General features: G+C 40.5%; 1 protein-coding gene across 2 annotated transcripts in view; it reads left to right on the forward strand.

Annotated features, from left to right (window-relative positions):
* The window catches only part of L3MBTL4 (l(3)mbt-like 4 (Drosophila)), a 465,654-nt gene that overhangs the window by 262,016 nt on the left and 176,040 nt on the right, over nucleotides 1-27,598 (forward strand). For both annotated transcript variants that reach the window (XM_011969788.1, XM_011969787.1), the window contains one exon: nucleotides 13,089-13,191. In XM_011969788.1, coding sequence (XP_011825178.1) covers nucleotides 13,089-13,191 — 103 coding nt within the window. The remainder of the gene's footprint in view (nucleotides 1-13,088; nucleotides 13,192-27,598) is intronic.

The raw sequence follows: 27,598 nt of genomic DNA on the forward strand, positions 1-27,598 counted from the left end.
AGTGAAATAAGTCATACACATAAAAACAAATACTGTATGATCCTACCTATATGAAATCTAAAAATGTCTAACTAATAGAAGTGGAGAGCAGAATGATGCTTACCAGGGGCTGAGGGGTAAAGGAAATGGAGAAATGTTGGCCAAATGTACAAGCTTTCAGTTACAATATTCCAGCAATATTATATACGACATGGGTGGTGATGTGTTAATTTGGTTGTGGTCACTATCACGCAATGTATATGTTTATCAAATCACCATGTTATACATCTTGAATATATATTATCTTTGTCAATCAAATATTTTACAATTAGGCTGGGTGCGGTGGCTCAGGCCTGTAATTCTAGCACTTTGGGAGGTCAAAGCGGGTGGATCACCTGAGGTCAGGAGTTTGAGACCTGCCTGGCCAACATAGTGAAACCCCATCTCTACTAAAAATACAAAAAAATTAGCCCTGCATAGTGGCACGTGCCTGTAATCCCAGCTACTTGAGAGGCTGAGACAGGAGAATTGCTTGAATGTGGGAGGCAGAGGTTGCAGTGAGTCCAGATCGTGCCACTGTACTCCAGCCTGGGCAACAACAGTGAAAACGGTCTAAATATATATAATATTTAATATTAAATTAAATTAAATATATATAAAATTTTAATATTAAAATTAAAAAAATAATTTTAGCAGGTGCTTATTGTATAGCATAGCAGAGTTAAAAAAGTGCATATCTGCAAGTTAGAAACCTTGAATTTTTGTCCCAAATACCATAATGTGACTTATGAGTTATCACAAATTATGTGACCATATAAACCTTTATTTTGTTATTTACAAAAATAAGCGGGTAGACTAGGTCAGTGGTTCACAACCTGAATGGGGAACACATAAATGATTCACAAGCTTGCCACTGCAATTCTGATTTTGTGGAACCTGGAAGCTTCAATCTTTAAGTCCCTGCCAGTTCTGTATGCCAGTAAGGGGATCTGTTTTCTTCTAGTAGACTCCCAGGCTCTCCTGGTCCTGCTGTGGCTGTGGCCTCTGACCTCGCGGAGCCTGGTGCTGCTGTAGTCTGTGATGGGATGGCACTCCGTGTGGTCCCTGGCACTGAGGCACTCACTCAAGCATTGGAAAGTTAGAATTTGAAGGGTTAGACTGTATCATGGGAGCTTTCTCTCCTTCTCTGAATGGAGTGCCTTTATACCCACAGTGCAAGTGAACATTTTTATTTGCTGATTTGACCAGGCAGCAGGTAGGAAGTCTGGTTTCTTACATCTGCTTGCAAGGAGCTCCCTTGGGGCAGCACTAACACTTAGACTCAGTGAGGGCTTGTTCTCTCTCAGTTGTACAGTCTAGACAAGTTTGAAGCCACCAGTGAATAAACTAGTACAGGGGGATTGGAGGGAAGGCAATTTGCTCCTTTTACATTATCGAAGCATCTGTTACAGGCATCAGGTGGAGGATTTTCCTTCCATTTGGAAACTTGGCAATTCTGCCAAGTTTCTAAATGTCAATAATGAAATGTCATTAATTGTAGAGAGAGATTTCACGCAGAAGCCATGGAGAGAAATGTAATTAGAATTATACATTGTGTAATTGTGTGTGTGCGTGTGTGTGTGTGTGTGTGTGTTCTCAAACAACTCATAACATTTTCTGTTAAGAATGCCCAAAAGCTTAGTGGTCATGAGAACTTTTAATGTGTCCCTGTTAGGCTACTTTGAGAAGGGATTATGGACACCAAAATTCCCGCTTTAGATGTGTACTTTTCAGGTTATTGGAAAAATGGTATAGTCACTCCACCTGGGAGTATGTTTCATTCTTATAGGTAACTTTCATATTTATACTTGTTTGGTTATGAGAACCTATATGACATTTCTATCAGCAACTAGTTAGCTTGATTTTTTTAGCCAGAAAATTGTATGTGACACTATCAATGAAACTAGAATTCTCTTTTAGTAAAAGAGGGGAAAAACAGTTCAAAGGCTGGGGATGCTCAAAACCAATTCATAAGCTACTTTGATATGCTTATAGCTTTTGACCTGTCTCTTATCTCCCTTTACATGAATAAGAACAATCCTAGGACTGAGGAGTATACAAGTTATCATCCCTTTGGCTTGAGTTTAAGTGTCACTTTGCTTAAGGCGATGTCGAGGAAGGGGGAGAGAGAGAGAGAATGAGTGAATGAATGAGAGAGAAAAAGAGAGAAGGGGGACGGTTTTGCAGCATTTTTACTTGAGTCAAATGGGAATAATTCAATTACACAAACCAAGTACCAAATTAGGTGGTTTTTTAAAAGGCTGATTTCTCATAAAAGGCTAAAGGAGGTTTACGGTAAAAGAAAGTTAAAAAGTCCTCTTAGTTCTTTATAATTTCTTTGAGAAACAATTTTTATAACGGTAAAGTTTAAAAGATAAATATATTTTAATCACTGTCTTTTTTATTTCTTAAAAATAATGAAAAAAATGGAACAGGACTATCTAGTGAAATAGTATTCATATTAAATCCTTTTAGGTGCCATTTAGCTCTTTAGTTCCTCACAGTAAATCTGTTAGTTAAGGGTAGGCTTCATACAATTTAGTTTATTTATATGTAAAACATTTTTTGTGTGTATGCCAATAACTCTTAACATTTTTTCTACTCTTAAAATTCTGTGCTTCATGGTTAGGGATGGTGGCTCACGCCTGTAATCCCAGCACTCTTGGAGGCTGAAGTGGGAGAATCACTTGAACCCAGGAGTTCAAGACTGTCCTGGGCAACATAGCCTGACCCCCCTCACTACAAAATAAATGTGGAAAAATTAGCTGGGCATGGTGGTGTGCAGCTGTGGTCCCAGCTACTCAGGAGGCTGAGAGAGAAGGATCATTTGAGCCAACGAAGTCGATGCTGCAGTGAACCATGAGTGCAGCACTGCAGTCCAGCCTGGTTTATACCAGTTGACAAGTCTCAAAAAAAGAAAAAATAAATCCTATGCTTCTACATTATCTCTGTGGACCTCTCACAATTTTATCTGTTCTGTAGATCAACAAAAAGGTCCTTCTCCTGATTTTTGAAAGGTTAAAAAATGAGTAATAAAACAATCCAACATTTTAAAAAGGCCTATTCTATAGTATAAAAAGAACTTAGTTTTGTTGTATTTAAGTGGTTGTGGTATAAATACTTTAAAATACTAATGTGACATGTTTGAATGGGGAGATATCTGAAATTGAATCTACAATTTTCCCTTCCTCTTTACTGTCATTTTTTCCATATATCAGTGAAAACTATATGTGTACCTTCTTCACTTTCTTGTTCCTAATCCTTACAATGGCTCATACCAATACACAGCCAGATCTCAGATGCTTCGATCAGAGGCTACAGGTCAGATCATTCCATTTTCCATCAAACCTCTGATCTCCCTGATGCTGTACTTGTATTTAAATATGAGGTCATCTTTTTCTGGGATCCTCGTTTAATTAGCCAATTACCCACTATATTATTGTCTCTTAATTAAAACTAAACGTATGATAAATGCATTTTACCATATTTTGTTAAGAAAATATTTGCCAGTTCTTTATTAAGGAAGTGGTCTTCTGTCTCATTTTAAAATAATAAGCAAAGGCCAGTACATCATGTTCTTCTTTTTGCCTTACCTGCTCTGAAGCTCTGTCAGATCTGTGAAAGAGACTTTCGGCGTTTGCATTCTTTTCTTACTGTACGCTTGTTTCTGAGTGGAAGATAAGTATTATCATTATATCGATTTATCTCTCTCAGGACTCTACCACATTTCTAAACATATCCCTATTGCAGGCAGATGGTTAGATTGTCTTTCTCTACTAATATTGCCATCGTGGTACTTTAAGGATTTTTTTCTAGATTGTGAAGTAAGTATAAAATTGGCATTTTTAGGAACCTTTTGAAATTCTTTTGTTGCATTTTCATTTCACAAAATCATTGTTCTGTTTTATTTATGTATTATGAAATATGATGTTCTGAAACCCAGGTACAAGCAAACATGGTGTTTGGTTATACTATTTCCTTCTTCTGTTTGAGACACTAATTATTATAGCACAATGGATATTTATTTTCCCTAATTTCATTAGGAGGAGAGTAGGTATGATTAACCTATAATTTTAGTTTGAAAGATAATGCTTATTAGTTGCATTCTCTAATGTTCAAGGGTAATTATTTCATTAAATCTTCTTAGCAAACTATAAATTTCCTGGGGGGTGGCACGGAAAAAACCAAGACACTAACCTAAACATTTCCAATTCAAAATAAAGATAGTAAAAGCGTAATTATTTGAAATTGGAATGTGTGCATAATTGAACAGCTGCTTCATTGATTTTCAGTTCACATTTCATACCTTGCCCCCCTGCCCCATTCTCAAGCTTAGCTGTCGAGCTTACTGCCTGTTTCACCGAGAACATAAAAGCTGTCAGCGGCGAAATTTGTCTTCCTCCTGCCATGGAGCTCACTAGCGCCCATCATGTGCACACAGGTTTTGCCTTCGTCAGGACTGGGACTGCTGACAGTCCCTGATCGTCCTACAACCCATCCTCACCGGGATACTGGCCTGTCACCCTGTCCTCACTCAAGGACTTTTTCCCACATTTAAACCCCTCACTACATTATCAAATTTTCCCTGTACTGAAATATTCTCATCATCACTCAAACAAAAACAGTAATAGAAATACCATTTGGGGCATAAACCCACTTTTTAATAACCATTTTATACAACCTTTTATATAAAAATTTCTTAAGAAGTTGTTTAAACTACAGCTTCTCCCTTTTTCCTCTTCCACTTTCCCGTGAACCTCCATCAGCCTTGCTCACACCTTTTCACTGAAAACATTCTTGCCACAGGCCTGGCAGCCCGGCATGTTGCCAAACCCAGCGGCCGGGTGCAGGTTCAACCCTCACGTGGTCTGTGCGCCATCTGCGCAGCTTCTTCCTGGCTCTTCCTCTAGTAGCTGGTTGGTTCCTCGCTCTCAGCTGCCTCGCTCACTCTTTCTTTCTGATCTCTACACCTCGGTGTTCCGAGTTCAGTCCTCAGACTTCTCTTCTTCATGGACACGAACTCGCCATGGGGTTCACCTAGCCCCGACTGTAAATAGCGGTGTGGATGCTACCTGTGTGGGCTCTGAAGGGCTGACTCCAGTCCCAGCCACGATGCAGAGCACTCAGCAGGCCGTTTACCAGGTGCCGGGAGAAGTAAACTGCTCACCGAGCAGCGCGGTAGGTGTGTTCTCACCGATCTCCTCTCCACGCAGTGCTTGCCAGTGTCTCCTGGCCAACCCAGAATAACTAAGAGACTCTGGCCCACAGGGTCTCATCTCCCGCCACCCTTCCCCTCGCCCAGGCCTTCTGGCAGTTGTCCCAGCGTGTCCCCTGCTCTCGCTTCAAGTAGGATTCTGCTCAAATATCAGCACTCCTTCCCTGCCTCCCCGTCTTAAAGATCTCCCGACATCCCCACTTACTTTCTCTTCCTTACCCCACTTCATGTATCTGCCTAGCACCATCACTCTGACTTGCTGTCATGCTTCTTATCTGATGGCTTATTCCATCTTTGGCATCAGAAGGTAGAGCTCCCCGTTGGCAGGGCCTTCTCTTTGGTTTGCCACCATATCCCTAGCAAAGGGAACATCAGCATCTAATAAACCTGCAGTATCTCTTTAATTGAATGGATAACCCTCAGTAATTAATTTTATGTTAAAAATAAGAAAAAAATAAAATCTTAACTTGCCTGTTATCTGTGACATTTAAATCTATTTCCCTTTTCAAAGAAGCAGTGTTTGCACATCTTCTAGTGGATATTATCACCCAACGCTAATGTCATTTCTCTATTATAAAAAAAAAAAAAAAAACTTGCTAAACGAATCAGGTTGAACCGAGTACTGTTTCAGCAGTGAGTAATTAGTATTGAAATAAAGATAGTAATGCTCCTGATCCTTATTTATTTATTTATTTTTTATGCTGGCCAACATCAATCCATAAGTCATCTATATATTTAAACAAATAGATCATCTTAATTTGCTTCAGGGTCAGCATTATCACTGTGCTATGGGCATCTGTACACCAAATAAAATTACAGTTCTGAGAGGAAAGTACATTCTTAGAAGGAGGATGATGTTCTCAGTCTGTAACCCATTTTAGGTATAATAATAAGTGACATCACCCAGAGTCACCAGTTTGGATCATTTAGGAATAAGAAAAGACAGTTCCCTTTTTCATTTTCTAGAGATAAGTACAATCTCTTTTATTTCTTGATTTTTGCCTTGATCTCTTACATCATCTTTACCTGACAATATGTCTAAAATCCATATGCAATTTGAGTGTTTTCTTTTAAGGACAATTGCTTGATTTCACAAAAGAAAAATCAAAATAAAATTGCTGTTTTATCCTAGAAATTTTTATTGGCAAGTAACACAAAAATTAAACCATAGGGTTTAATCAAAGAGAGGGTTATTTTTCTTGCATGACAGATCACTGGTGTAGCAGGTCCAAGGATGGCAGTGTTGTGAGCCCAGGCTCTGTTTTCCTTTATTCTCTTCTTCCCTCAACACCTTTGCATTTGTCTCGGTGCTTATCATCTCATGAGCGTTTACATCTGCATTCCAGGGAGTCCAAAGGAGGGGGAAATGGGCAAAGCAGTACCAGTGTCATCTTCGCCCTTTTAACAGGAAAGAAAAGCATTTGTCCTTACAGTGCCTTTCCCTTCGGTCCTGTTATCCAGGACAGTGTCAAGTAACCATGACCAGATTTAAGAGAGGCTGGGAAAGAGGATGTGTGTAGCTGGGCACATTGTTGCCCTGAGCAAAATCAGAGTTTGGTTGGCAAGGAAAGAGGGTTGCGTGTAGTAGCCATGCATTTCTGTATGAATGGGGATTTCCATGAGGACATCTTAACAATAGTATCATGTTAGGGTAAAACATTATTCATTATTCAGATAATTCCTAGTTTAAAAGCGTATTTTCTTTCCTTTTTGTCCTTTCCTAAAGAACCTTGCCATTAGATTTACTGCTGCCTCAGTAAAAGTTTTCATAGAAGATTTGCAATGAATTAGAAGTTATTCATGCTGCTTGATACAGCAAGTAGCTCATAATATTTAGAAACAGAAGATCAGAGAGGGATTTCAGACAAGCTGAGCTCTGAAATGAGAATAAAATAGCGATGATCTTACAGCATTGTGATAAAATAATGTTTCCAGGTATTAATTGTTGCTTTTTTTTTTTTTTTTTTTGAGTTGGAGTCTCACTCTGTTGCCCAGGCTGGAGTGCAATGGCATGATCTTGGCTCACTGCAATCTCCGCCTCCTGGGTTCATGCCATTCTCCTGCCTCAACCTCCCAAGTAGCTGGGACTACAGGTGCCCACCACCACGCTCAGCTAACTTTTTGTATTTTTAGTAGAAATGGGGTTTCACCGTGTTAGCCAGGATGGTCTTGATCTCCTGACCTCGTGATTGCCTGCCTCAGCCTCCCAAAGTTCTGGGATTACAGGCATGAGCCACTGCGCCCAGCCATTGCTGTCTTTATTATCATCTTCCCACTCTTAAAACGTACTTGTTGAGTATCTATTACTTGCCACTCGCTGTTCTAGTAGGTGCTGGGGATACAGTGGTAGACAAGTTAGATAAGGTAAATGTCCTCACTCTAGTGAAGGGAGACAGGTGATAGTAGCAGATAAACTACAAAACTAATTTCAGGAAAAGTGGTAAAAAGAAGACAAGAATGGGTAATATGGTCAGGGATGCTCTTTCTGAAAAAGTGAGTTAGAGCTGAGAACATTTCTTCTTGAGACCTAATAGTCTAAATGTCCAAATTATAGTAAGCTATTCTTGGCAAAAATATGATTATTTTCTGAACAAAAACATTCATTTGATGGTAGGTTTCCTTTATCTTAGAGCAATAATGTGAACTGTTGCAGAATTTGCAGGTTTCTTTCCCCCAGTGGATGGCTCCTTGTCTCATTTGCCATTGATTCAACCTATTATACTTTGTCATACAAAATTTAATGAGGAAATTGCCTGGTCCCATGCATTTTTATTTCCTGTTCTTCTCGATACTTTCTTTGTTATGTCTTTTGCTGTACTTCTTAATGTGATGGCTCTTCTCCCCTAGTTGAGGTCATGCCTTTCCTTCCAGCTCTACCTGGGAGAGAATGATGGTACCCGTCAGGGATATGGAGATAAATAGGCATTGATAAATATTAAAAACATCGGTTTAAAACTTAATTTAATAAAGTACATTAAAATAGTACTGAAAACAATATTAAGTAGCATTCACTGAAAGGTCACTGTGTGTGTAGAATGTTGTCCACACAGAGTTCCATCCGGGCTGGCTGATGGAGAGTATTTTTTTTTTTTATTTGTGGGTTTAATATTCCAGACCTTTGTAATGATAGCTTGGATAATGTATTGTGAGATCCAGTTTAGAGAAAACTGTTTATATACTATATATTTCTTTTCTCTTAGATCCTTTTATTTACTGAATGACACAAGCATATTTCTTAATGAAGGATTTGTTTACAATTTTTTTTTTTGAGATACGGTCTCACTGTCTCCCAGACTGGTTGAACTGCTGAGCTCAAGAGATCTTCCCGTTTTAGCCTTCAGAGTAGCTAGGACTATAGGTACATGCCACCATGCCTAGATAACTTAAAAAAAATTTTTTTTTTTGTAGAAATAAGGTCTTTCTATGTTGCCCAGGCAGGTTTTAAATTCCTGACCTCAAGCAATCCTCCCACCTCAAATTCCCAATGTTCTGGGATTACAGGCGTGGGCCACCATGTCGATCCTCTTTACAGTTTTTCAAACATCTCTTCCTCTGATTTGTTTAAAAGTTGTTTTTTAAAAAGCTGTTTCCAAATGCTGGCTTTGAATAGAGTAGCTCCATTTTTCTCTATTTATGCCTCAATGTGTTTCACAAAGTCATAAGAACATAAGATGTGCTTCAGACACTTTCCTATGGTTCAGTAAATGTAATGAAAATGTATTTGAGGCTTAAATATTTGTTTTAATATTACAACACATTGGGACCTAAACTCAGTCAGTATTTCCATGCAACCTAATTTCACTATAATGCAAATTTGCTGTTTATATATAAGCTGGTTTTCTGGACTATGAGTGTCTCTCAAAGGAAGAAAGAACTATGGAACACTGACCTATTCCACAAACACTTACTGAGCACTAACTATGTGTCAGGCTAGATACTGGTGACACAGTGGTGAACTAGACTCATGCCTGCAGCTTATAGTCTAATAAGAGAGATAGACATTAAACAAATAATTATTTACTTTGTAATTGAGGTAGGTGCTACATAAAATGGGGACCTAACCTCCTCTCAGAAATTAGCATGAGGAAGTGAAATATAAGCCAAGATGTGAAAGATAAGAAGGAGTCATCCAAGGGGACAGTGGAATGTTCTTGCCAGCATGCAAACGCCCTGATGTATGAAAGAACCTGGCAGGTTCACAGAACAGGAGAAGGCCAGCATGGATGCAGAATCCTGAATGAGGAGGAAAATCAAGTCCAATCAGAAATCAGTCAGGCCAGGGTAAAAATTTGAGGTTTCATCCTAACAGCAATGAGAAGCCTTTGAAATGTGCTAAGAGAGAAGTGATATGATTTTATCTGTGATTTGAAAAGATGGCTCTGATTGCAAGATGCAAAATAGATTAGGAAGAGTGAAGAATGACTGTTGCAATTCTTCAATCAGGAAGATGGCTTTGGATTAGGCCAGTCATAGTAGCGATGAAGATAAGTTGGTAGGTAAAAGAAATATTTGAAAAATTGAGGACTGATTGATAGGGTGTCATGAAATGAGGGACAGGTGATGTGAAGGATCCAGGGAGAAATGATGTCGAGGATCCAAGCTCCTGGAGGGAGGGTAATGCAGTCACGGAGATGAGCTGCACTAGGGGAAAAGAAGGCTGGGGGACAAGACGAAAGATTCAGTCTGAACATACTGACTTTGAAATGACTTTAAGAAATAACTATGGAGACATCAAGTGTAAAGGTGGATACATTGGTGTAGAACTTCAAGAATGCCTGGGCTGTAGACTGTGAGCATGCAGTTGGTAAATGAAGCCGTAGAAATGGATGGCCCAGGAGCAAACCTTGAGGATGTTGCCTGACATTTCAGGTTGACTAGAGGAGGAAATGCTGGCAAAGGAGATTACAAAAGAATCCTCATGTTCAGGAGGAAACCTGTCAGAGTGTGATGCTGCCAAAGCCAGCAGACAACAGCAATTCCAGAAGGAAACTACCAACTATACATTGAACTACATACTGTAGCATATAGTACAGTATGCAGTTTCAGTAAACACCTATTCCACAAGCACTTACTGAGCACATAGTGTAAGTGCTTGCGGAATAGGTAAGTAATCCATAGTTCTTCCTTTCAGAGGCACTCATAGTCTACCACAAATTTGTATTACATTGTAATTAGATTTCATGAAAGTACTGACTGAGTCTAGGTCCCAATATGAGGGATGTTATCCTAATGTGTGGGATGGTGTTAAAACAAATGTGGCTCAGGAAAGGAGCCCTGAGGAGAAGGAGGTAACTACTTTGAGAAGTTTGCTCTGAACAAGAAACGGGGAACAGCAGCTAAGGGGCATGTGGGATCCAAGTAGAGTTGTAAACTTTCGTTTTCTCTTTTGCCTTTGTTTTTATGATGGGGAAACTGGAGTATGTTTAAATGTTGGTCAATAGTCAAGGAGCGATTAAAATACCTCATAGCTTACAGATCCTGGAGAATGGGAGGTGATGAGATCAAGCATAGATGGTGAGGGATTTGCTTTGGAGAGGGGAAAGTGCGCCCCACACTGCCGTGGAAAGGAAGGAGGGGAAGTGCTGGGCAGGCGGTAAGGAGGCGCTCCGTCCACAGGCTCCCGGTCCTCAGTTAGCAGGGCTGAGGCTGCAGGCCAGTGGCAGTGTGGGAGACAGGTGTTTTGGTAACACCTCGTCTGCATGATGCGCATTTTTTCCCCAGGAGAACTTAGTTTTGCAAAACATAGAGCAGCAGGTTGTTTCGGGTGATCCGTGGTTGGCTCTTTCCCACCCCCGCCCCACAGCCAGACGTGATTAAAAAGTCAGAGAGCAACAGAGGATCAAATAATTGATAGAATCTAAGTTAGACAAGGAAAGGCGGTTGTGGCCCCTCAGAGGGACTGAGGAAGAGGAGAAGGGAAATTAGTGGCCTGGAAACTCCACTGACGTTGAAAACATCAGCAGCAGTTGGGCACCTGAGCACACACGTGTAGTATGGGAGGATACGATTTTGTGGTCAGGTGGGGTTTTGGAAACAAAGCCATTTTGGGTGATGACAAGACCCAGAGGGTTTTCTTTGTGTGGCCCAGATGAGTTGGGGGCCACCGGCTCAAGGAAGTGACTGATGTGCTGGGGTGGCAGAGCGGCAGGATGAGCACATGGGGCCTGAGTGTGCCTGAGCAATTGCCAGAGTTGGGAGAGAGCAGAACATGGAGAACCAGTGCCGAAGTCTTCCCTGAGTGATGTGGAAACAGTGGACAGATAGTGGAAGCCCAAGGCAGCAGACTCAGAAGAGGAGCCTCAGAGGTGTGGCCCCGAGGAGACACAGAGAGGAAGACTGGGCTGACTTCCCTACTTCTCTGGAGGCATGTGACCCCTGTGGAGGGCTGTGGGAAGCCACGTCTTCAGCCCCATGAAACCAGGACTGGGAAATGGGGAATACTGAGATGAGGAGGAAGAAGTAGGGAATTTGTTGGACAGGAAATGGAAGTCTGAGAGCTGGGAGGGGAGAAGGAAACTGTGGGATTGTCAGGGAAGTGAGGCCCAGAACAGCAGGAGGTATGAGATGGGACGTTCCAGGAACTGATACGTGTGAGTGTGCGTGTGTGTGTGTGCACATGTGTATGTGTGTGTGTGCATGTGTGTTTAGGGGGCAGAGAATACTGAGGAAAATCACAGAACAGGGCATGGAGGTTTTGCTACTGATAATATTTAGATGTAGACTGCCTCTTCAGATTGACAGACTGGTTGGCATGGTTAGAGTACAGTGCAGTGCAATGCAGTACAGTATATAGTACAATATAGCACAGTGTAGCTTACAGCATGGTGTAGCATAGAGTATAGTATATAGTACACTGTAGCTTATGGTGCAGTGTAGTACATCGCATAGTATATAGCACAATGCAGCATATAGTGTGGTGTAGTGTATAGTACAGTATAGTGTATGGTATAGCATATAATACAGTGTAGTGTATAGTACAATATATAGTACAGTGTAGCATATAGTACAGTGTAGCATATGGTACAGTATAGCAGTAGCATAGAGTAGCATAATGTCAGTTCTTTCTTTGCCTAGCTTTGACAGCCACTTGAGTAAGTGTGCTGTAGGTCCATGTTTGCCATCTTCAGCACACCCTGTTTACTAGCCTGGTTTCTGTCCAGTATTCCAAGATCCTTGCTGTGGTTGAGTGGAGGCTTCACCGAGGACCAGAAAGCAGACCTTACATACTCGCGTTCTCAGCTCGTGGCTGTATTGCCTATGCCATTATTAATCTCTGAAAGAAATAAGTGAATGTTCTCGTATCTATTTTTAAAAATTTCTCACGCCTGCAATCCCAGCACTTTGGGAGGCCTAGGCGGGCAGATTGCCTGAGTTCAGGAACTTAACACCAGCCTGGCCAAAGTGGTGAAACCCTGTCTCTACTAAAAATACAAAAATCAGCCGGGTGTGGTGGTGCACGCCTGTAATTCCAGCTACTGAGGAGGCTGAGGCAGGAGAATTGCTTGAACCCAGGAGGCGGAGGTTGCAGTGAGTCGAGATGCGCCACCCACTCCAGCCTGGGTGACAGAGTGAGACTTAGTCTCAAAGAAAAAAAAAATTTCTTCAAGGCCTATTCATTTATTCCTTTTCCTCTCTCTCTGATATGGACTGTGCTATTAGTGTTATTTATTACAGCACTGGTATTTTCTGCTAAACAATTTAATATTACTAATACATCGTAAGTCACCTGTAAGTGGTTTTTGGTGATGGTTTGTTTTTAATTTGTAAAGTCTTAATTAGCATCATTTACATATTTCAGATTCGCAGTCTTCTTTAATGAGAGTGTTTTCAAGGCATGTTCTTTTACTTCCTGAAGGAACGAATGACCTGAAGATCCTTCCAGGTCAAGCTGTCTGTCCTACTCCCGGGTGCCGAGGAATAGGCCATATCCGTGGTCCACGTTATTCAGGACATCACAGGTAACATTTTTCTTACTTAAGTTATTTCCCGGATGAATGGAAACATTCTGCAGATTAGCAGCTACGTGGAGCATCATGAATGAGTCTCATGGAGCCAGCTGCCCCTGTGACACTCCCACGTCTGTATTGCCGAGGCCCTTCCTTGACGTTTTCCTCTGCCTGCATCTCTGCCCTTCTAGAACCTTCTTGGAATTATGAGGTGTTTCCCAAACCCACTTCATGTCCCAGAATCTCTGTTTTGTGACAGTTTTCCTACCAAATGCACACTGTCATACACCCCCACTACCCTGTCCTGGGACTTGCTTTCTTCCAGAGAAATTCCAGAGCCTCTTACCTTTTCCACTCATTTTCTATTTCCTGCCTCTATTTCCTTTTCTCTCTTTCTTATTCATTTGGAGTTAATTCTATAAAAGAATAGAAAACTAGTGTGAAGTAATGTTGCAGAATATGCCCAGGTTTTAAGTATTTGACAGTATCCGTATGAACAGATGTTGCTTTTAAAGAAAAATAATATAAGTAAATATGTAAGCCTTTGCTTCTTTTTCTATCCTCATCAATTGGTAAATAATGTATATATACATTATTTATATTGGTGATATATATAAATATATAAATTAAGACTGAAAGAATTAATATCAAATTTGTTCAGATACACAAATATATAAACAAACATCATAGAAAAGCTTATTATAAAGAGAAAAGATTAAGTCATATAATACATGAAGCAAGAACAAATTTGTTTGAATAAAGGGTCTAAGTGTAATACAGGAAGTTCATGCTTTCTCAGGCAATCCTGGAAACTAGTGCCTAAAACATTTTTAGCTGAATCAAAGGAAATGCCACCATAATAGTGATAAGCACTCCTAAATCACATACATGAATATAAATGTGATATGCATAAATCTATTAACACTTAAAAGAAAAAAATATAGCATCCATTAAACAAAAGAAAGACATGGAGACTGCTTGGTGACTTGTGAAAATCTGTGGGACTCAGATTGTGAACATGGAGCTGGACCTGGAGGAGACGTCTTAGTGCTAGCAGTGTCCAGTCTGCACGGATCTGCAGCAACTCAATTCTTGCCGCCTCAGAGGAAAGAATTCGTTCCAGGGCATAAGGCAGAGTGAGAGACTAAGGCAGAGTGAGAGACCAAGGCAAGTTTTTGAGCAAGAGTGAAATGTTATGAAAAAGTTTTAGAGCAGCAGCAAAAGGAAGTAAAGTGCACTTGGAAGAAGGCCAGGAGGGCAACTTGAGAGAGTCAAGTAAGCCATTTAGGCCTTGCCTTGGGGTTGTTATACATTGGCATAATTCCAGGGGTTGCATTTCTTCTGCCCTTGTTACTGGTGGAGGGAGTCCAGGTTCCTCGTGTCTGGCACAAAGAATTGGACAAAACACACAAACAAAGCAAGGAAAGAATGAAGCAACGAAAGCAGAGATTTACTGAAAATGAAAGCACACTCCACAGGGTGGGAGCAGGCCCAAGCAGAGGGACTCAAAATCCCTATTACAGAATTTTAGGGGGCCTTAAATACCCTCTAAAGGTTTCCCATTGGTTACTTGGTGTACACCCTATGTAGATGAAGTAGTGGGCAACAATCAGTCTGATTGGTTGTGGAAAGCAACGAATCAGAGGCTGAAGTGAAGTTACAAAGTTACGCTGCTATGCAAACATCTGATTGGTTGCTGTCCACAACTGGTTGCTGTCTACAACCAATCAGAGATACTTTCAATTTTCCATCTTTCATGCAGAAAAGCAGGGCGTCGGGGGTGCAAAGGGAGTAGCCTCTGGTCCTTTTGTTACTTGAGAGTGGAAAGTTGGGGATTTTCTTTTCATTTAGTTCTAGGGAGTCAGGGTGAATTGGCCTTAGGTTTCCTGCCTCTAGACCCTATTCTCCTGCGTCACCCTGATTCTTCATTGGAGTGGACTGTCCACATGTGCAGTGGCCTGCCAGCACTTGGGAGGGACCACGATATGGTTTGGCTGTATCCTCACACAAATCTCAACTTGAATTGTATCTCCCAGAATTCCCACATGTTGTGGGAGGGACCCAGGGGGAGGTAATTGAATCATGGGGCCCAGTATTTCCCGTGCTATTCCTGTGATAGTGAATAAGTCTCATGAGATCTGATGGGTTTATCAGGGGTTTCCACTTTTGCTTCTTCCTCATTTTCCCTTCCTGCCACCATCTAAGAAGTGCCTTTCACCTCCCACCATGATTCTGAGGCTTCCCCAGCCATGTGGAACTGGAAGTCCAATTAAATCTCTTTTTCCTTCCCAGTCCACTGTATGTCTTTATCAGCAGTGTGAAAACAGAATAATACAGTACAATTGGTACCAGTAGAGTGGGGCACTGCTGAAAAGGTACAAGAAAAATGTGGAAGCAACTTTGGAACTGTGTAAAGGGTGGAGGCTGGAACAGTTTGGAGGGCTCAGAAGAAGACAGGAAAATGTGGGGAAGTTTGGAACCTCCTAGAGACTTGCCAAATGGCTTTGACAAAAATGCTGATAGTGATATGAACAATAAGGCTGAGACGGTCTCAGATGGACATGAGGAACTTGTTGGGAACTGGAGCGAAGGTGACCCTTGTTGTGTTTTAGCAAAGAGACTGGAAGCATTTTGCCCCTACCCTAGAGATCTGTGAAACTTTGAACTTGAGAAAGATGATTTAGGGTATCTGGTGGAAGAAATTTCTAAGCAGCAAAGCATTCAAAAGTTGACTTGGGTGCTGCTAAAAGCGTTCCATTTTAAAAGGAAAACAGAGCATAAAAGTTCAGAAAATTCGCAGCCTGATGGTGCAGTAGAAAAGAAAAACCCATTTTTTGAGGAGAAATTCAAGCCAGCTTCAGAAATTTGCATAAGTAGCAAGGAGCCTAATGATAATCCCTAAGACCACGGGGAAAATGTCTCCAGGCCATGTCAGAGACTGTTGTGGCACCCTCTCCCATCACAAGCCTGGAGGCCCAGGAGGAAACAGTGGTTTTGTGGGCTGGACCCAGGGTCCCTGTGCTGTGCGCAGCCTAGAGTCTTGGTACCCTGTGTCCCAGCTGCTCCAGCGGTGACTGAAAGGAGCCAACATAAATCTTGGACTATGGCTTCAGAGGGTGGAAGCCCCAAGCCTTGGCAGCTTCCAGATGGTGTTGAGCTTGTGAGTACACGGAAGTCAAGATTGAGGTTTGGGAACCTCCGCGTAGATTTCAGAAGATGTATGAAAACGCCTGGATGTCCAGGCAAAAGTTTGCTGCAGGGGTGGGGCTCTTATAGAGAACCTCTGCTAGGGCATTGTGGAAGGGAAATATGGGGTCAGAGCCCCCACACAGAGTCCCTACTGGGGCACTGCCTAGTGGAACTGTGAGAAGAGGGCCACTGTCCTCCAGACCCCAGAATGGTAGATCCACTGACAGCTTGTTCCATACACCTGGAAAAGCTGCAGACAGTCAACACCAGCCAATGAAAGCAGCCAGAAGGGAGGCTGTACCCTGCAAAGCCACAGGGGTGGAGCTGCCCAAGACCATGGGAACCCACCTGTTGCATCAGTGTGGCTTGGATGTGAGACTTGGAGTCAAAGGAGATCATTTGAGAACTTTAAAATTTGACTGCCCTGCTGGATTTCAGACTTGCATGGGCCCTGTAACCCCTTTGTTTTGGCCAATTTCTTCCATTTGGAACCATTGTATTTACCCAATACCTGTACCCCCATTGTGTCTAGAAGTAACTAGCTTGCTTTTGATTTTATAGGCTCATAAGCAGAAAGGACTTGCTGTGTCTCAGATGAGACTTTGGACTGTGGACTTTTGGGTTAGTGCTGAAATGAGTTAAGACTTTGGGGAACTGTTGGGAAGGCATGATTGGTTTTGAAATGTGAGGACATGAGATTTGGAGGGGTCAGGGGTGGAATGATATGGTTTGGCTGTGTCCCCTGTGAAATCTCAACTTGAATTGTATCTCTCAGAATTCCCACCGTGTTGTGGGAAGGACCCGGGGGAAGTAATAGAATCATGGGGGCTGGTCTTTCCCATGCTATTCGTGTGATAGTGAACAAGTCTCAGGAGATCTGATGGGTGATGGGTTTATCAGGGGTTTCTGCTTTTGCTTCTTCCTCATTTTCTCTTGCTCCCACCATGTAAGAAGTGCCTTTCGCCCTCCGCCGTGAGTATGAGTCCTCCCCAGCCATGTGGAACTGTAAGTCCAATTAAACCTCTTTTTTCTTCCCAGTCTCAGGTATGTCTTTATCAGCAGTGTGAAAATGGACTAATACAGGCCATATGCACAGTGCATTTACTGAAGTTGTGTACATGCTCATTTGAGGCGTTTTCCCCTTACCAGTCGAATGTTCCTAGAGGAAGGTTACGTACCAGTTAAACTCCGCCATTTTGCCTCTTAGCAAACATGCTTGGGTCCACTCACCCAGCTCCTGAGATGTTATCAGGGAGCTGCTGATCACCAGTTTCAGGTGTTTCTTCTCTATTGGGAGGGTGCCTCTTCCTGGCACCAGCTGTGACCAATTATTATTTTAGATAGACAGTTTAACAACCACCTGACCATCACCTGATGGTAGCCTGGCATTCCTGGGGTAGGGGGCCTCTCCTGCCTTGCTCACGTCTGCCTAGCTGCCTCCATTTTTTTTTTTCACAATCTGTTCAATGTCTTGTACCTGCTGTAATATTAGTGCTCTGTGAGGGGAGGAGGAAATGAGGAAAAAGGAAGGATGAAGGACAGAAGGGGAGAGGAGGGGAGAAACCCATGATTGGGAGGGTGCCCTGTATTAGCGAGGACTCTGCTGGAGTTGATGGAGCCACTTCCTAGACAGCACTAGGAGTATATAGCTATGGAGATCGTCTTCCCTCAGGCCTTCTGTTTGTGTGTGGGGGGAGTGTGTGTATGTGTGTGTGCGTGTGTGATCTAGAGCTGTAACACCCCACTATGGTACTCGCTGGTCACCTGCCTCTGTGTTCCTCAGGCACGCTTGGCAATATTTCAGATGCTCAGCAGCCCTTGTGACTAGTGGCTACTGTGTTGGACAGCAAAGGTATGGAACACGTCCATCACCCCCGAGAGTTCTGTCAGACAGCCCTGAGAGAGTCTGGCGCACTGTGGCCTCTCATCGTAGCATTTTGAGCGCAGGTATTTCTGTGAAGTGACTGGCCATCTTAATGCCTCCTTCAAAACTGGAATCGTTATCCCCAAAGTTAGTCACACCACGGTATTGCAATTTGTCTGTCCCTCAGAGCTCTCTGATGATGCCGCTCCTGTGGAGCTGGTGCTAACATGACACCGACCATTCCTGGACTGCTCTTTAAGGTAGCGGAGCATCTCACACAAGCCTCTCCTTCCACTTCAGCAAAGCCGGCTTGCCTCCTGCGCTGGGCCTGTGTGTTTCTCACTGACCTCTCCCTACTGGATTCTGAGAAGGCTGTGGACACAGACTCAATGGTTCTGCTGCCCTTTGTTCCAACAGCTTCTCTGAACTTTCTCTCATCTGACATAATGTAAATGGAGTCTAATTGATGTTCTTCTCTGTATTATCTAATTATCAGGAGAATATTTGACTTAAGTTTCTCTACTAAAGTAGATAAGTAGCCTTTAAAGGTTGGCCTCAGAATTTCTGAATGAACGAGAAGAATATAAAAATAAAGAAGGGTTTAAAGAAAAGCATTCTATAAAGTTTAGAGAAAAAAATGAAATATTGAAAGTGTGATAGTGAGAAGAATGGGACATTTTTAGGGACACAGCAGGCCTGAGAGGTGATCCTGTCTCCAGGCCTCACACATGTGCAGGGCTGCCGGTGTGATGAATTCTTTCAGCTCTTCTCCAGTGCCAGACCTCATTATTAGAGAGCACTCAAGTAAGAGCAAGGTCTCCAAAAGCTTCATGATTCCAGGGTCTCAGAAATGAAAATGAAAAGAACAAGTACCTGCAGCTAGCATCTATCTAGAATGGAAAACACGAAAATTAGAGAACTGGATGTTTCTTGACCTTGCGTTTTTGTGGGGGAGTTATAAAGCATGTAAACCGTCAGATAAATACATTTTAACTTACCTGTGAAAGGAAATGCAAACAAATTTTATTATATTAAATGCTATTTTGTCTTAACACAAGGAATTCAAAATTCCTTGTCTTCGAGGCATGAGGATAAATCTTTGATGGAGTTACTGTTGGCTGAAAGGGTGTCGTTGGAGAGTGCGGATCATGAGTAATGTAGGTTAGCTCTAGGAAATGCTGGGCATGTCTCTCTTGCTTTAATCATTTCATCATTGTTTTTTACCCAGTTAATCAATTTACAAATGTAACTATGTATACAACTTAAGAATTTACTAAAATCCTCTTGCAATTAACTGTAAAAAATTGATACCATTCATAATCCCTGCATTTTTCTGATATTTTTACTGTTATTGTAGTCTAAATTTTACATAGCTCTAAAAGATTGAAAGTATTGTTCTTCTTACCTTGGGCAGTATCTTTTGAGAATACTATATACATGCATTTGCACACACACATGCACACACACACACATGCATGCATGCTAGAAATTTTCCATAAAACACCTGAAGTTATCATTATACATTTTGTTCTTTTATGTCAGAGATGGTAAACAAGAGATAAAATTTTTAAATCTTTGCTGTATTCTCCCAGATTCCTAGATGTGCTATTAATATAATCATCATTTCTAACTTGAGTTTCCTAATGAATTTAAATGAGTAAAATTTGAATATTCCAAAATAAAAGGTTTTTCCTCTTGTCATAAGTATGTATCTTTACCAGGGAGGCATCATTTTACAAGGCACTTCTTGCAGTCTCTAGTCCAGAAGATTCTTAGGCAAATATTCTTATATGTAAGAAGAAGAAAAGAAAAAACAAAACAAAAGAGCAAGCGCCTCCAGTTTGGCTAGGACCAGTGTAAAACAACTTGATTGACTCCTGCTTCCAAAGCCTGGGGGAAGCATGAAAATGTAGTCCTCCACTTTAAGGAAGGTGGCGATTTCAGCTGCTTTTCTAGAAAATGCTCCCAGGCAGTGGAGTGATTGCAAGTAGAATGTTGTTTTTACCATTTCAAATCAGAATTTCTGATTCTGATATTGAAGCCTTAGTGTTTTGAAAGGAAGTAAACAGTATTCTTAAAATAAGTTGTCAGCATCTTATTTTCTACAGCTGACAAGGAGGACGATGACATCAAGATATCACTAACGACATTTGAAAATAATACCTCACTTTAATAGATGAGGTGGACCCTGGGTGTCCTTTTTAGATGGATGTTAGATAGGTTTATTTTAGCTTTTATTAAAATAGTCAGAGGTGTTAGCAATAATACTCAAACTTGTATGGAATTCATGTAGAATATGGATAAATTATTTGAAATAAATTGCATCAGTTCTTATCTGTATGAAAATAGGACTTTGGGCACACAATTATCACGCAATTTACATTTTATTTGCATGAATTTACATAGGAAATAAAGTGAAGTAGGTGTATTTGTTAACATAGGAATATTTAGAGATGACAATATTGGGACTACAAGATGTAAATTTACTTTTGAGCCAAGGTCCAGGATTAGATATGAATTTTTTTTTTTCCCCAGATGAGTAGAACACAGTCTCCAGAAGACTTGATCTAACTCTGTGTCATAAAACATACACAGGTAATTTATTTAGGAACCAATAATTATATTATTTACTTTGAGAGCCAGATATTGTTACAATGTGAAGGCCTCTTGCCCCAGAACTCCTGTGTGGGACACAGGGCACAGCATATGTGGCTGAAGTGTCAAACCTTAAACAATGCAAAGAAATAGAAGAGGAGCATTTGCTGCTCAGAAGTGGGGGTTGGGGGTATCAGATAAATCTAAGATATTTTTGGGTGCTCTTAGTGGAAACTTATAGGAGAACTCACCCTCTATTCAGGGTTTACCTGGAATTGTTCTGTCGGCTCAAAAATAATGATGGAAATTATTTTAGATGTTTTCTTCTTTTCACATCTGTTCCCCTTTGTGAGTGAGTGTGTGTGTGTGGCGAGTGGGGGGTGTCAGTCTCACTAGTCATGTTCAAGGCCTGGAACTCACCAGAACTGGACATCCAGACTGACCACTCGCTCTGTAGTAGGAGGCACATTGCCCCACTGTTCCTAACTTTATTTCTTCATCTGTAAATGGGAGCTCTTTGCACTACAAAAGATTCAATTTTATGATGAGACTCAAACAGACATAGTCTTTATTCACTAAAGGGTATAACACCATGTTTTGGAAAGTAGAATGGCAGAAAATATAATGAGAAATAAAATAATATAAGGAGACTTTACTCATTTCAGAGAGTGATGGAGTAAACAGGCAAAACAGACATAAGAATATACAGAATCTGAATAACATGATTTAAGAAAAGGAGGAAGAGTGACTAAAGATACACATCAAGTTGAAAACAGAATAAATCTACCCAAAAGCACTTTTCAAAACTCTACTGTTAAGCCATACACAGCTCAGTGAATTCTCAAAACAAAACCTCAAACCTATTCTTTGATCAAAATGCAATGAAATAAGAAATTGTTGAGAAAAAATCCAGTCACCTAGAACAAATGCAAAAACATTTATAACTATCACTTAAGCAATCATGGGATCAAAGGAGAACCCAGACCTGAATCTCAGAAAATCTAGACTGAGTATAATGAGAACACTGAAGAGATAAACTTTGAGGATATCATAGTACATATGTTCAGAGAGAAATCTATACCTTACTCAGTAAGAAAGAATGAAAGAGAACTAATTCAACTTTCAACTCAAAAAGGTATACAAATTTTTAAAAATGATTACAAAGGGAAAGAAATATCAAACTGAATGATTACATGGGTGAATTGGAACACACACACACACACACACACACACACACACACACAATTCCAGTAAATTGTTAAGAGTATCCATGCATTGATATTTTGGAACAAAACAATAATACTACAACAGTAAAACAATAAGTACATGTATAGCTGATAAACTGTTTTGGACGGTCCAGGCATTATTCTGAGACTTAAGACACCCGTTCTGGAAGGAACTAGAGGTGCAGCTCTTGGAATTCTTGTTCTGTTGCTCTGACTTTACATGTAATGGTTGGTTTTGCATCATTGACCTTCTTTTTAATGGAAGCCTGTGAGAACCCCTTCGGGCCCCTGATCTCTTAGGCATGTATCTCTTGTCATCCTTGGAAGTAGCCTTTCCCATTCAAGGAAAACATTTCCTCAGCCATCCTCCTACCTGTTGGATTGGCTTTGACTGAACACCCTCTGGTTGTATCACAATGTGACCTAAAAATACAAACTTCTCCATCTGGCTTTTGACTCAGCTACAGTCAGACACATCAGAGTCCATTAATCCCCCTCTCACCCCACAGATAGCCCCCTGCCCTTCCTCCATCTGAACTGCTTTCTCTCCAGACCTGCTGCACAGCTGCCTTCCAGGTCTTTCCTCCATCTTGGAATTCCCTTTATCTCCCTTTCCTTAGAGCTTCTATTCCTGGCTTGGAGAATTCTTTTCACCAGTTTATGTTCTTCATTTCCTGACTTTTTGGGATAGAGTTTGTGGGAGGGAGTTACTTTTCTAACTAAAATAGCTTGTGTGTCTCCTCAGCCATGGGTAGAATTCCAGTTGGAAATCCTTTTCCTTCAGAATATTGAAGGCATCATTCCATGTTATGTTAACCATTTTGTTGTTGAGGAGTCTGCTTTCGTTCAAATTTAAATCCACCCATGGGATTGTTCCTCTTCCCACACTCCATCATGTCACTCCCCTCCCCTCTGCAAGAACTGCACTTCCCTGGGCATTTTTAGAGATTTTTTATTTATCCCTGGTAATTTGAAATTGGCCTTTTGTCCATTCATTGTTTCAATCCGGAAACTCACCTCTTTTATTTCTGGGAGGTGTTCTCATTTTATTTCTCAATAATACTCTCTTTTCTATTTGCTCTGTTTGCTTTCCTCAGCTGATGCTCAGAACTTTTTCACTCCTTGTATTTTATTCTCTTTTATGAAATATTTCCTCAAGTTTGTCTTCTAATCCTTCAGTTGAAGTTTTTGATTATACTGTGTTTTTTTTTTTCAGTTTCTGAGAATACATTCTTGTTTTCTGATTTGCTCTTGATTGTAACCTGTTCTTGCTGGATAGATTGTGTAGCTTTTCTTACCTCTCTGATAATGTTTGGAGTTGTTTTTTCTGCTCCCTGCATTGACTCTTTTTTTTCCCCAATCTTTTTGTTTTGATTTGTTTTTGGTTAGGCTGGTTGACTTCTTCCCATTATATTAAAGGCATTTCTCAAATTCTAAAAATTTCTCAAATTTATAGAGTGAGACACCAAAAAACTCTGGTGTGAGGCTTTGTGTGCACTGCTGGAGTCCACCAATGGTGAACTCCTGGGAGGGGTGGCCGGCAGGGCCCAGGCATGCTGCAGAGGAGCCTCCCCTCTACCACTGTCAGGAGACCTTATCCTTTGAGTAAGAAAGTTACTTCCATCGAAGAAGACTGTTCGAAACTTTTCCTGGTGTGTTTTTATACTTAAGACACCCGTTCTGGAAGGAACTAGAGGTGCAGCTCTTGGAATTCTTGTTCTGTTGCTCTGACTTTACATGTAATGGTTGGTTTTGCATCATTGACCTTCTTTTTAATGGAAGCCTGTGAGAACCCCTTCGGGCCCCTGATCTCTTAGGTATGTATCTCTTGTCATCCTTGGAAGTAGCCTTTCCCATTCAAGGAAAACATTTCCTCAGCCATCCTCCTACCTGTTGGATTGGCTTTGACTGAACACCCTCTGGTTGTATCACAATGTGACCTAAAAATACAAACTTCTCCATCTGGCTTTTGACTCAGCTACAGTCAGACACATCAGAGTCCATTAATCCCCCTCTCACCCCACAGATAGCCCCCTGCCCTTCCTCCATCTGAACTGCTTTCTCTCCAGACCTGCTGCACAGCTGCCTTCCAGGTCTTTCCTCCATCTTGGAATTCCCTTTATCTCCCTTTCCTTAGAGCTTCTATTCCTGGCTTGGAGAATTCTTTTCACCAATTTATGTTCTTCATTTCCTGACTTTTTGGGATAGAGTTTGTGGGAGGGAGTTACTTTTCTAACTAAAATAGCTTGTGTGTCTCCTCAGCCATGGGTAGAATTCCAGTTGGAAATCCTTTTCCTTCAGAATATTGAAGGCATCATTCCATGTTATGTTAACCATTTTGTTGTTGAGGAGTCTGCTTTCGTTCAAATTTAAATCCACCCATGGGATTGTTCCTCTTCCCACACTCCATCATGTCACTCCCCTCCCCTCTGCAAGAACTGCACTTCCCTGGGCATTTTTAGAGATTTTTTATTTATCCCTGGTAATTTGAAATTGGCCTTTTGTCCATTCATTGTTTCAATCCGGAAACTCACCTCTTTTATTTCTGGGAGGTGTTCTCATTTTATTTCTCAATAATACTCTCTTTTCTATTTGCTCTGTTTGCTTTCCTCAGCTGATGCTCAGAACTTTTCCACTCCTTGTATTTTATTCTCTTTTATGAAATATTTCCTCAAGTTTGTCTTCTAATCCTTCAGTTGAAGTTTTTGATTATACTGTGTTTTTTTTTTTCAGTTTCTGAGAATACATTCTTGTTTTCTGATTTGCTCTTGATTGTAACCTGTTCTTGCTGGATAGATTGTGTAGCTTTTCTTACCTCTCTGATAATGTTTGGAGTTGTTTTTTCTGCTCCCTGCATTGACTCTTTTTTTTCCCCAATCTTTTTGTTTTGATTTGTTTTTGGTTAGGCTGGTTGACTTCTTCCCATTATATTAAAGGCATTTCTCAAATTCTAAAAATTTCTCAAATTTTTAGAGTGAGACACCAAAAAACTCTGGTGTGAGGCTTTGTATGCACTGCTGGAGTCCACCAATGGTGAACTCCTGGGAGGGGTGGCCAGCAGGGCCCAGGCATGCTGCAGAGGAGCCTCCCCTCTACCACTGTCAGGAGACCTTATCCTTTGAGTAAGAAAGTTACTTCCATCGAAGAAGACTGTTCGAAACTTTTCCTGGTGTGTTTTTATAGCATCCTCTATCTGCAGACTCTTGGCTCTCAGCTTATCTGTTTTCTGTCTTCAAAAATGTGTTCACTTTTCTCATCTGCCAGCATCGTGCTTTGTCTTTATGAATTCATACTCTTTTATTCATTTATTGCTATTTTAGTAGGGAGAGAAAGGATTTATTCGCAAGGACAAAGGATGAATTCCATTTTCCAATCTGCTATGTGTTCTCTAACTTATTCTTAAAACTTCGTTTACCTACCAAATAATAATTCAGCTAATAGTTTATGGTTTTATTTCTTATTCTCTCTAGTTGTTCTAGTCATCGCAATAGCACGGTCATCGTGTAGAACAGGGGCGTCCATTTTTTTGGCTTCTCTGGGCCACACTGGAAGGAGAAGCATTGTCTTGGGCCATGCACAAAATATACTACCACTAACGATAGCTGATGAGCTAAAAGGAATTCATCATTTATAATGTTTTAAGAAGGCTTATGACTTTGTCTTGGACTGCATTCAAAGCCATCTTAGGCCACATGCAGCCCATGGACTGCAAGTTGGACAAGCTTGATATAGAAAGTAAAAGCTCTCATAAATTTACTTTGTGTTTAGTTTGGCTCTGTAAATTTTGTGAATTTACAGTGGCTGATTGAAACACTATGTTCAAAAGGGTTCCCAAAGGCACAGCTTTAATTTTTTTCTTAATTTAGTGTCACCTTCAGTTAAAATTTTTATCATGCCGGGAAACCACCTCAGTGACATGTGCTTACATCTATCTGATTCCTTTGTCACTTGGTCTGTCATTTTCCTTGACATCATGTTACCACACAGTGAAATTGAACTGGGTGGAAATTTAAAAATAAACTTGCAGATGTATTTTTACTTTCATAAGCAAAAGGAAAAAGAGTATCTGATTTTAAAGAACTTTTTAATTCTCAGAATGACATGATTAATTACCCAATTTAGTAAAAACATTGACAATGTACCAAAAGATCAGTTACAGGTCTTTAAATCAGTTCTATCCATTACTATAAAGTTCTTCAAGGTTAATGTATAGGTCTGATTTTACTGAACTGGTAAATAATTATGTGAGAATTCAATGATTTTTTCTAAATTCTTCAAGAAAAAATTACATATGAAATGCTTAATTTTGTAGCAACTACAGCACTGATTTCCAAAGGTACTATATTATTTGATGCATTCCAAGGATTTTATTAAGTGCGACATTCTAAATTACATAAATTGCCAATGTTGTAGGAACTGTATCCTTATGAGGAAGGCAGATACGGCTTTGGTTTATTTCTGTGTGAGAAGAGCAGTACATTGATTAAGGAGAAGCTGAAATGATGAAATCTGGTAATTTTAAGTCACCTTGAGAACCAAAATCAGAGTAAAATATAAACAAAGAAAATTCGTTCTCTTTGAAAAGTTAGAAATACTGCAATTATACATTATTTTAAAATGATACCATTTTATTACAAGATTAGTCTATGGTCAATACTGAAAATTTAGACAATAATAAAGAAGCATTTAAAAATAAATAAAAACCACTCATAATCCCGTAATCCAACTACTATGTTATATGCCTTCAATCTGTGTCTTTTTTGTTTTTTTCCACATATATACATATAAATTTTTTCATGGGTAGAATCAGACAGAATATACAGATTTTTTTTGTCATTTGTCTTTCAATAAACTATAAAATAGTTTCCCGTGTTGTTAAAAATTCCCGAGTTACATTGAGCACATATTATATTCTTTGGTCCATAAATTTTAATACTGTTGTGTCTTTGGTCTGGATTCTATGTTAGTTAGAAATGACTCTTAGTCCTGTATTTTCCCTTGGCTTCTTCTTTGTCTCACATTAATAGTGCCAAACAAAATTCATGGCTGTGCATGTGGCTGTTCAAAAATTATTTGTCTGTTCTATTTTTAGCCTTACATGGTATTTTATTTAGGTATGCTTTTTGTGAAAAGTATATCTATAACTGTCTTAACAAGAAGGCCAGGCACAGTGGCTCACGTGTAATTCCAACACTTTGGGAGGCCAAGGCAAGAGGATTGCTTGAGCCCAGCAGTTCAAGACCAGCCTCGACAGCATAGTAAGACCTCATCTCTGCAAAAAATAAATAACATTAGTGGGGTGTGGTGGTGTGTGCCTGTAGTCCTAGCTACTCAGCAGGCTGAGGGGGAGGATCACCGAAGCCCAGGAGGTCGACGCTGCAGTGAGCCAAGATCACGTCACTATACTCCAGCCTGGGTAACAGAATGAGAACCTGTCTCCAAAAGAACAAAACAGAACAAAAATTATTTTATTAACAAAAATATTTTTTAAAAAGAATTAAAATCCCATCCAATAACCTTTCCCTGTTGATGAGACAGTTTAACC

Source organism: Mandrillus leucophaeus, unplaced genomic scaffold, assembly GCF_000951045.1.
Source record: "Mandrillus leucophaeus isolate KB7577 unplaced genomic scaffold, Mleu.le_1.0 Scaffold903, whole genome shotgun sequence".
In the NCBI taxonomy this organism is placed as follows: Eukaryota; Metazoa; Chordata; class Mammalia; order Primates; family Cercopithecidae; genus Mandrillus; species Mandrillus leucophaeus.